Below are 12,254 nucleotides of genomic sequence, written 5' to 3' on the forward strand. Positions count from 1 at the left end.
GTTTCTCTCTCTCTGTTGACACAGGTGAAAAGCCGTATAAGTGCAGCTGGGAAGGCTGCGAGTGGCGCTTCGCCCGCTCGGACGAGCTGACGCGCCACTACCGCAAGCACACCGGTGCCAAACCCTTTAAATGTCGGCACTGCGATCGCTGCTTCTCGCGTAGCGATCATCTGGCGCTGCACATGAAGAGACACGTCTAACCCTTATTGCAGCACCATCGCCATGGCTGAAGGGGTCGAGAAGAACAAGAAGAAGGAGGAGGTATCAGCACGTGCCAACGACGCATTGCTCGATAGCAGCAGCAGCGACTCCCACATATATATTCGGTATAATATAACTTCGACAAGAGGTTTAATTAACAAGCACAAAATACACACAAATCTAGTAAAGTACTATGTAATCGATGTGACGTCTGTGATAGCGCGCGACAAGAGAGAAATAGACCTTGACGGTGGACAAGGACAGTGACGACGACAGTTTTTCACCCCCGCGTTGACGGAGAAATATTATAAAAAGAGAGCATTAACTCATTACTTTTGACAAATCGTAACGCGAGAGAGATAAAAAAATGCGCTTTTTTCGTAATTATTGTAATTGTTATCGAATTGTAAAGTGAACTTATTTCAATGAGACACATTAGGATCACTGCCATAATTTAAAACTGGCGACGATGTAGCATCGTTTTATATAAAGGAGTATGAGCGTCGATGCCAACTAAAAAAAACGAATATATCTTCGCCAAGGATTGCTACGATCGCACAACGTCATTACGCTCAAAAAGAATGAAAGAAGCGTCAAAAACCAAACGCGCTAGTATGTGTATGTTGATCGTTGGTATACATGTGCCCGAAAATCCTTGTAGGTGCGTGCATCAAAACGAAAAATAAAACATACGACTTTCATATTTCGTATTTTTGTAAGTTTGATACACACACACATGCACGTGTCACCAAAAACATTGGATACTACGCTTTTACCAACATGACCCAAGAGTTGTTGTGATTGCACAATGAGATATAATTCTGGCACCTTTTGTAGTGCAATGTGAATAGTAAATTTTTCTATGTAATTATGTAACGTAAAATTTCTCAAATAAGTCTATTGCCCGTATAGAAAAATCCATTTTGAAATTTAGAACTTGATAAACTTAACATTACAAAGAACGATAAAAAGCTATTTTTCATCAGTAATATAACACATAAAAATCGCCGTAAGATTTGAACTTTTTGATTGTTGATGATTCGGTTACTGCACAAGAACGTAGCGATATTCGTGCCGCGTTTAGTAAAATTTTGAAAAAGTTCGTTTATTGATATTACGAACGAAATCAGTCGATGTTTTTGTGCTTGTTCGATGATAAACAACTCAATGCATTGTTGTTGGATGTGCAAATTCGTAAAAAAAAGTATCATTTCGTTTTTTAAATTCAAAACAAGAGCTTGGAGTGAGCGCAATAGAAAAGTCATTTTGTACTCGAGCGTCTGTTGGTGCCAAGTGTCACACGCTCGCGCATTGTCTGTTCGGATTGCAGTTAGCACTAGCTTGAACATCGTCAGCTTTTCACAGATCGGAGTGTCTTTCTGTTTTTTTGTACCGTTTTTCTTTTTACCATTTTTTTTTAGTCAACGAGTTTTTATCATGTTTGCAGAAAATAAAAAAAGGAGTGGGAGTGTAACCATTCATTTTTTTCCCCTAGCTGTTATTGTTACTTTCATCATTGCCATTTCAAACTTTTTGAAGCATGAAATCTTACTTCTTTTCAATAGTTTTCTGTGCTATAGAGACTTTTCAGGTTTAGAATTTCAACTGATAAATAAAAATTGTGCAATTTTATTTAAAAAATGAATAAAATCACATGAACTTGTTCAATTTTTAATATTAACTTTTTTTAAATGTATTATGAAAATTTATTTAATTTTTTTTTGCCGATGATTTTCGGGCTTTTATTAAACGAACATTCCAAAAGTGAGATTTTTCCACGTCGCGCAATAAGTATTTTTTATACAATGTAATTTAACTTTTAGTTTTGATCTCGCAGTACGTCGATGAGCATTCAAAATTCTTTCGAGCTCATTAACATAAAATAGCTTACAAGTATAATTAAACAGTACGTAACATACAAAATCCATCACCGTAAAAGACTAAAATCCAAACGTCCGATAATCTAGCGAACAAAAAACATATGAAGTACGTGTGAAATTCTAAAGTATAATAAAAAAAAATAATTCAGTGGCCAAAACGCGAAACTCGAAATTTACTTTATAATATTACGTATACGCGCTCGTACCCAAGCATGTATTTATGACAGCGTAATGCGCGTGTATATGACCTGTGGGATCATTGATAATTCTACCCGAATGTAGGGTGCTCCATATGCATTTTTATGTATGACAACCGGAAAAGAAAACGAGTACAAGAAAGAATCGTGAACTGTAGGATGAAAAGAGTTGCATTGTTGATGCTTAGATGAAAGTTTTTAATTTTCTGCGAAAAAAGTAACAAGTCGCGCGGGAATTTTATGTTGGTCTCATTCAATGACATTCCTTACGTATACATATTAAAATTCGTGTTATTCCAGCGTGTAAAATGCAATACCGAAACGGAGCGAAAGTGTGAATTGCCGATCTGAAAATAAAACGAACTATATGCAGGGGGAAAAAAGTTTTTGAAGCATGCAAAATGTGCGTTAGGTTTAAAGCTGGACGCAAAAGTATAATTACATAAATACATATAAAATTAACAATATGTTATACCATGTATAGAGTAAAAATAACGAATAAAAACGATTCTCGTCAATCGTTAGGTGATCGTAAAACTCTTCCAACCAAAATCGAGTCAGTCTCATAAATATAGTCACTAATTAAACGCCATATGTATGTAAACGAAGATTATAAAAGATTAGAGATGCTGAGAATAATCTAACGCAACCGTACATAAAACCGTACACACCGATTTCATATGTAGGTAGATTAGGGTTTTTAGGAATTTTATACGGGTGTGTAAAATAAATTTAAATTAAAGTAAATGTTATAAATGATGATTTCAAAGATAATGAAAATGAAAAATACATTGTGGTATCGTAAAATATAAAGTAAATATGGCGAGTATTTAGAGCGCATCTAATTGTTCTTTAGATAGCGTTGAAAGATTTATGACTAATATAATTATATAAAGAATATAAATAATTATATATATATTACGGAGATGAAAGATTCAATTTTTAAAAAATCGTTTCTAATATTTTCGTTTGAAGGATCGTCGTACACGAGCTTGGCCGTGACTCGCGACGGTTTTTCGATTACGATTATACGACGACGGCGATTGATATATTATTGATACACATACGTGACGGGATTAGATATATTATGCGAATATTAAATTTAATTGATTCAATTGATTACAAATTAAATGAAATAATGATGATATGAGATTGGTTAAAAATAAATAAAATGAATAATTGAATAAATAAAACAATGGTGCAGCGCGTGTATAACGATGTATAATAGTTCATTTGTTTTTGGGGGTGAGTGCAACTTGAGAGCGATTTAAATATACGTTGATGTTGAAAATCGATCGGTAGCCGTCTTTGAAGAATATAAAAAAATATAAATGAAAAAGAATGTAAGTAAAAGTAAATGATCGTCAAAAATCATATTTATATTATGCTCTGATAGAAAAATCATAGCCAATGTCGAACAAATCGATGAATTACTGTATTATACCTTTTGATTTGCCAAAGATTGAAAGTCCCTTCGATTCGTTGGGTAATAGCAGAGACAAAACGAACGATTCAGTGCTTTAATGAAAAATCAAAATACGCTAGCGAACAAAAATATTTTATTTATCCGTAATACTTAGAAGAAAGTACTTAGAACGGGAAGTGATACGTAAAACGCCGTGTAACTATTCACAAAATAAGGAAACATATTTTCAGATTATGTGGATAGCCAACTAGATCTTGAGCCATTTTCAATCTTTGGCAAAACTTTAGGCGTCATTTCAAGTAAAGGTATTCATTTGTTTGGTATCAGGTTTAATTTTTTTATCGGTGTACGATTGATCTAGGATCAATCGTTTTATATGCGTGTTTCACAGATTGAAAATTGATTAAAAAATTTGAATAAACTTTTTCAACGCAGAAAGAGCCTATCAAACAGATTAATGGCAAAAGTAATACTCATAAAACGCGTATAAATTATATTGTAGTTTTGGTGTCCCGGAAAATCTAGGGGTCAAGATAATTAAAGTAATTAAATATGAGTAGCGAAAGAAAAATGTATGATTAGGATATTATTAGAAAAAGCGTGGATTCTATTTTCCGCGTCGCAGAAATAAGAATGATTTTAAAAAATAATGAATTCCGTACCTCATTGTATACATCATCTACTTGTATAATTGTAATAAAAGGTAAGGCGTCGTCGTATGATAATGTGATTAAAAGAAACAAAAAAGATATCGAGATAATGAAATATTTAAAAAGCATTGCTTTACGAAGTAAGAAATAGAAAAATAGCTAATTATACGTGCGTTAAAAAAAAAGCAAAAGCGTCGGAGACTACCTGATATCCGAGTATTGTAATTTTGTACTAGTTCGTATGAATAAATGAATATTAAAAAATTCAACGTATACATCGTGTGTGTAAAAGAGATATTCGAGTATTAAAAGAAAAGTTTGGAATACGTGTGGACACCTTGAGATGAAAAAAAATACAGCCTCGTGCAACGAAAAAATAATGACAAATTATGATAATACTTTATGAAACAGACTTACAAAAAGACAGACGCTTATAAATAATTCAATTGGGAAGAGTATACGATAATAAAAGAATATTACCAAAAAAATTTTTAATATATAAATAAAAGAGCTATTTTTGTATGAAAATTCGCATAAACATACAAAAAGCATTTCTAAGATATAACAATTTCTTTTAATTTACCTTAATTTTATAAATAAATGTACACGTTTATGTACGCAAACATCTTAAAATATTGAAAAAACTAATTTTATCAATGAAGCTGTGAAAAATATGTTTTCTTAAAATTCATATACTCTTCCCATCTATATAAGGAGTATAAAAATATAAAAGTCACTAATAGCAGGGTTTTGTTAAAAAATGATAAGAAAGTAGATTACGGAAGGGAAATGCGAAAAGAATAAAACTTAAACGAAAATAAACAAAATGAAAACGTTCCGCTGCACTGCAACACTATCCTTTTGCGCTTTTGTTCTTTTTTTTATATCATTACCTTCTTTTATTATAAGCATTGCTATCTACTCCGTCTCCAAATTATTTTTCACCAACCCATTGAATTCATTCGATCGTTTAAATTGCATCTCGCCGAAAAGAGTCTAAAAAGAGTATTTATTTACTCATTTTAAAAACCAAGATTATTTTATTAAACTATGATACAATTTTAAAATATATTTAAAATTATTTTCATTGAATTTATATGATGAACTATCAATCTCGTTACAATTTGACTTTAATGTTTATTTTTGCGTAATGGTCTAAATAATCTATTCAATAAATAGGCTCCGACTTTTATTTCTCTCTTTATGCTCAAATGATTTTTCGCTTTTTTCGTAAAACTATAAAGAATGGTGGGTAGCGTCAGATGAATCGTTTTTAATAGAAGATCAAAAAGTAGATTGCGAATCAAGTAAAATTTACATAATGAACATAAGGATTTCGTACAACAATACTAATGATACTATCTTGAGGAGCCCAATAAAATACGAGTGAATTTAGGTATAAACGAATGCCGTGATTTTTTCAGTATTACAATTTTTCAAAATCAGTTTAGAAAAATGTTGGCTTGGGCGCAATAAAAGTTCTACGCTTAGCTGTAGCTGTCTGATTTTTAACATGGATCTTCCACCTATTCGCATCTTCAAAACTACAATAAAATTTTTTATTATTGACATGACTACGCACAATACTGCTCGCATTAAATTTCATACATCTTCTATTTCTACTGAACAATCAATGAGATTTAATTTGCGTCAGGCCTACTTACCGGTACTAAAATAATAAAAAAATGCCGCACAAATCTGCACACAAACAAATTACATACGGTACGTAGTCGATGATGGACGATACTTAAGTCATGTATCAAAATCAATTTCTCTGTTCGATGTCTTTGATGTACTGATAAGCGCTAAATTTTACATCGTTGCGTTTATGAAATACAAGTAATTTATAGCCTCAAGAAATTTGCCACTTTTTCAAATTTGCCGGTAAAATCCAAACAGCCCTGCTTTTTAACTGTTATAATCGGTAAAAATAGAAATATCGTATGGATGCAACCGTATTTTTGTTTAGCACAGCAATCAAATGTTGAATTGAAAAAGGGGGTCGCGCGCTTTGACATTGTTTAAAGTCAACTACCAAAGATTTGTACAACATTGTTATATGTATAAAAATAGCCGTGTTTTTATCTTTGAGTTAAAAATAAAAGAAGAACAGATAAATTCAATTATATTTTTTATTTTACGTTGATCTAATTATAATTTTATCCATATTCATACATGATATACACGTTTTAATTGGAGTTACTTTTATTCAATGGATTGTAAAGCTCTAACTTAAGTTTGATTACTTTTAATGAATTTTGTATTTTTGATGAGTTTTAAGAAGATGGCTTTCTTTAAGCCATTATTATTTAAATATTTTCCCCTTTATATTTTATCTACTTCTCTATGTTTAGTAAGGCGTGCGAATCATGAAAATTAGAATAAATTAACGAGGTGATAGTCTTTTTTCGAAGTCTCAAAAATATTGATAATAACGGATGAAAGCTAAGTGTTTTCGAAGTGGGAAACCGTCTCCATGGTAATTTTTAAGCATTCTCATTATAAAAAAAATTCAATGTGTACTTGGGTGCGTGTGCGTGTTAAGGTTAACGTAATTTTAGATGGTAAACGAGCGTTGTGAAACAAATGATATATGGTGACTGTCAAATGGAAGTGATAAAACAAGTATAAAAATCAAATCTATGAATGTCTATAGAGAGAGAATTTCAAAGCTCAAATTTATATGAAGACACAAGCAGGAAGTTAGTGTGATTCTTAAAGGGATACAAGTTGATAAATTCAGATTATATGATTTTATGCAAATTATTGACTAGGCTAACGCTTATTAAATTAATATATAATTGTCATTGTCATTAATTAGTAACTAACTATTACAATTATTATTGTAATTCTCATTACTATATTATTAACTCGTTATCAATTTCGTATTACCAATTTAAGCTGTTTAATTGTACAAAGAATTAAGTAGATGATAAATTACTTGTAAGTAAGCTTAGCTTAAGAAAGCAAAACTTTTTGTCGCTCTTAAGATCAATGATTATTATTACTAAACGACTTTAAAAGGAACAAAAATTACTATTGAAAATGGGAAGATTAAATTGTTAGCGCGTGGAATTCAAAGAAAAAAATGTAAGTGAAGATAGTCGAGCGTAAAAAAAGAAAATTTACTGTCAACTGACGCCAAATATGTTCTTCCGCATTTCTTCGGCGATTTTATATAATAATTCGTTTTTATGAAAGCCGCACGAAAAAGGAATTACTTCATAGCGAAATGATATATATATTATGCAAGACTAAGAGAAAATTCAAAGTTACGAAGAAACAGTAAATACGACAAAAAAACTAAAGATGAGTAAATATATAATATATATATGTGAAGTAATGAAAAAATAAAGTAGAAAAGAAAATTGAATAAGACTTTATAAATGTGGGTTGGTGCAAATGTACATAGCAATGATGTTGAGATATATAAATATATGATTATTTCGTGCGCGAGATTTAACAAAAAAATGATAAAAGAGAGATAAAAGTTATATCTATTATTATAAGCTCGCTTTCGAAGCTTTAAGGTCGTTTAATTTAACCGAGAATTGAGATGATTGTCATTCTCAAAGTACCGGATTATTTTTTTATCGTGAAAAAAGAGTTTTATTAATCATTTGTAAACACTCCGCTATTTCTTTGTGCATTGCGTATATTATATTATATTATATTATCTATTAGTAAGAAAATAAATGAAATTTGTCTTTATACGTGTATAGTTGTAATATGCGTTATTTTACTTTGTATATATAAATTTATATAAATATACGTATAGGATACCAACATTGTTGATGCGCTTTTAAAATGGCACGTGAAAATGAAAACTAGTAAAGAGAAATGATCCGAGTTTTTCTTGAAAATTTTCGCCATTTAGTAAAAACTTCTAACGAAGATAAAGAACATAACATTATTGTCATCGCGCAACAAATAAGAAATTGTATTGCAGCTGCGCTTTTCTATTCGTTCTTCTTTCGTTGCAAAGCAATTTATAAAAGCTCAATCGATTGATTTTGTATAATTGTAATAAGGAATGCAAGACATTGTTATAAGAGTTGTATTAGTTAGAAAATTAAAAAAAAAACAAAAAGCATACGCTTTTTCGATTAAGAAATAATAGAGAAAGAAAACTATGAAATTCCTCCGCAAGTCGTCTTACCTGTTCAAAAAGACTTTGAAGTAAGGCCGCGAAAAAGCGCTAAGAAAGGAAAGAAAAGGTTAGAAAATTAAAAAATATTACTGTAAATGATCCGTATGGGCGTAAATAGTTTATATATAAAAATATTCAAGTGCATATAAGTATAAACATTTGCAGATGTGTATATTTATATGCACGCATTTTTGGACGAATGGGTGTGATTGAGAGAGAGAAAACGATAGAGAGCTTGGAAAATGATATAACACAATAAATGGAACCCGAGGTGTCCAATATGGAGATTTTACTTTTTTCGGATGATGGTATTTAGAAAAAAATTGAAAAAAAGGTAAAAAAATTCATATAAAAAATAAAATAACTGGAAATACAAAAACAACGAAAGAAGCTGTTTCTCCCTCCGATGCAGCCCGAGTGTGAGCGGATCGTTATGATCCGGTGAGAAAAAATTTGAACCATGAAAAAACAAAAAGTTAACGCGTGAATTCTTATCTTTGTTGAAAAAAAAACTTGAAAACCAAACTAACAGTACGAGGTACAAAAAGAAAAATATTTATTACATATTAAATCGCCCGTGAAGGCTCACCTGCACCTCGCATGCATCAGAGAGAAAAGCTGAAGAGAAAAAAATAAATTTCATATTATATATGTACTCCAAGAAGTAACCACTTCTCACAAAATATACAAAATCATTCATCGTGTATATTCCTCGAGGAGTTTTTATAACGTCGCTACCTATCGATTGTAAAAAAACATACGTATATGAATGTGTGATATCGACCTTATTTCTCATCTCTCTAAAAGGCAAACGTTCGTTCATACATATGCTATATATAGACGTAATTCTCATCGGTAAAAAAAAACATGCGATGCAAGAATGTGTCCTGATTTTCCATTTGTTGTTTTCGTATTACACATCTATGCATACATCTCTAAAAAAGACGCAACATGTGTAAGTACGAGTTTCCTTTGTTTTCTATTCTGTGCATATTTATTATAAAATATATATGAGTACGTAAGCGTGGTGTTGAGTTACAGCGCGCGTCTACCACCCACCACCCTGTCTATATCTTGTTCTAGCGCAATTTTTTTGCATTTTTTTGCCGCCAGAGCAAATGTATGTTGTGTATATGTCGAGAGCTTTTGCCTTTCCACGAGTGTCGAGACGTAAAGAATAAGAACGAACAAAAAAAGTGAAAAAAAAAAAAACAGGAAAGACAAACGTTAAGCTTGAGTGTATATTATATGTGTGCATAAGTGTGAAACAGAACCGAGCGCATGAGTATTACAAAAATATTCAATAATTTTAGTAATTTTCAGAATATTCTCTTGTTTTTATATATTGTATAGCTAAAATCTTGTAGATTACTTATACATTTAAATCACAGATCTAATTGTTTTTCTTAGCTATTACGAAAAATTAGTCGTAAAATATTTTGCGCTAACAAGTGTACAATATTCTTTCTTCTCCGTTTTTAATTGTTTCTTCATAATTTTACATATTATATACAAACGCGAGAAAATCCAATGTTGCGATGTTACAATAGTGCAATGTAATTTTATTATTATTACTATTATTCTAATTATTATATTTATTATTATATTTATTATTATCATTTTTATTACTATTAATATTATTACATTATATTGGCGTGTTTGAATGCTGTAACATAATTTTAAAAACCAAAAATAGTTTATTAATTATATAATAATAAAATATTATATGTATAAGAAGATGATTTTTCAAATAAAAATTATACTTTAATTCGACTCAAAATAATCTGTGCTTGTTATTTTCATTTGAAAGCCCTCAACCGAATTATTCAATTGCCAATTGAAACTATTTCTTTCTTGTTACGTTAGATTCTTTAGACATTCATTCGTGTTAAAAAAAGATTCGAAGAGAACAGTGTGGATCTAACAGAAAATAGATATATAAGGAAAAAAGAACGAGAAATTGAGGGCATAAAAAGGAAAACGTAGAATTTTCAAAGAATGCCACAGGCTACGTTCGCCTAAAAAGAGAGATGGAAAAAGGTAAGTAAAAAGGTAAGAGCAGCGAACAAAGCGACAGGAAGCTCTCTATTCTTTTTATTTTTTATGCACTTGAATGTTTCTTATATTATTTATGTAGATAAACACTCCAGTATGTGCTCCTTTTCTTACGCGCATGTTACTTGCAGTCAGCGAGAAGAGAATAAAATATACCGCGTATGTAATATCCGCAATCGCGTCAAACTCCGTTGATGGAACTGGAAAAATATATTTTTACATAATTGTATCAGCACAAATGGCTTTGGTCAGCCTAATTACATTTCTCAAGCTGATTTTTTTATTAATTGTAAAAATGGAAAATCCATCGGAACAAAGTCGATTTAAATGAGAAACATGCAATCGAACTATTTACAATCGAAAATTAACTGACCAATAAAAACTGCTAAGCGAAAATGTATTGGCGCAGAAAGAGCAGTATCGAGGTGAAGTAAAGTAAGACTCGGGTATTTATAAATAGACTGCAAAAAAGGTAGACAAAAAGTTTCTTAAGTCGAAAAAACAGCGAGCTGCTTGCCGTTCACAGGCAGCAGCGTATGCTGCGCGCGTGTATTGTTATACGTCTGTGCGCGAACTGGCGCACACCGATGGTTAGTGTGTAACTTTATCATTCTTGAATAGCTTGTATTTCGCTCGAGCAAAATAAACGTATACGATGAAAAAGCGTTTGATGTTGTTGCTTACTCGGTTTTCTTCGCGCAACGCTAAACTCTTTCAATCGAAAGTTTAGTCAAAACCCCGCGTGCGTGTTTGTTTCACTTATTTGCTGGGAGAGTGAGAAGTTCGAGAATACTCGCGATTAACTTTTGGCAAATAGTTTATCCATGAGTCGAGTGCGTTGAATTACGTGCAGTGTTTTATATTTCTTCAAACAATTAAGAGCTTATCATAATGGGGGCACCAAAACTTGCGGCTCTACATTCAGGTTCACTCAAGAACATTAAAGAAGAAATCACCCCAAACACCATTTCAAAAGCTTCATTTTTAAGTCTTTGTCATTAGCTTTGAAGACAGCTAATTTTTTTTATTCCATCCGCTGTATCTATTCTGCTCATCGCTTGATTCATTGAAATGCTGTTCCAAGGCTAAACGAGAGGAGTGTACACAGGCGTTTAATTTCACTGCCACGTCTCTGGAGACTTTTTGCTCGAGCATCAACACTCGTGTGCACCTTACTCTCGTGTTTGACTGCCTCGTGTACGCCACTGATACTGCACGGGCACTGCTGCTGCTGCTGCTCGTTGCTGTTACGTCGTTGCCCAAGAATTCTCGCTCTTGTGTATAACTGCTAACGATAATGAAGACCATAATAATCTGTAGAATCCGCCCGAGAGAATTTATACGCGTATATCTTAACGAGTTTTTGGATTTTCGCCGTGTGATAAGCAAATGTGACCTGCATTCACGCACTCACTTTTGTGGTGAGCCGCTTGAAAAAATAACCAGCCGCGTAGAGCGTTGTTTCTTCGAAATTCTGCTGCGCGTTTTGGAAAGGTCGAGCTTTCATTTGGGTAAAACGGGGTATACGCGCGCGCGCCCAAGTTTCGGCATTTATTTCACATTCAAGCAACTGCACTCTAGAAATAAACTCTTTTTCTCGCCATCCGTGCGTACTTCGAGTGTTTTTTCCTTCTGTGCAACTTTGCTCTCTCTCTCTCTTTTTCCGCTGCAAGCTAATGTCGAAAAAGTATATAT

At 32.2% G+C, this 12,254-nt stretch overlaps 1 protein-coding gene across 1 annotated transcript in view; it reads left to right on the plus strand.

Moving 5' to 3' along the window:
- The window catches only part of LOC106660113 (Krueppel-like factor luna), a 275,708-nt gene extending 265,992 nt beyond the window's left edge, over window positions 1-9,716 (plus strand). The window contains exon 6 of the mRNA XM_014382956.2: window positions 25-9,716. Coding sequence (XP_014238442.2) covers window positions 25-200 — 176 coding nt within the window. The 3' untranslated portion in view covers window positions 201-9,716. The remainder of the gene's footprint in view (window positions 1-24) is intronic.
- The last annotated feature ends 2,538 nt before the right edge of the window (window positions 9,717-12,254 follow it).

Source organism: Trichogramma pretiosum, unplaced genomic scaffold, assembly GCF_000599845.2.
Source record: "Trichogramma pretiosum strain Unisexual culture from Peru unplaced genomic scaffold, Tpre_2.0 scaffold80, whole genome shotgun sequence".
In the NCBI taxonomy this organism is placed as follows: Eukaryota; Metazoa; Arthropoda; class Insecta; order Hymenoptera; family Trichogrammatidae; genus Trichogramma; species Trichogramma pretiosum.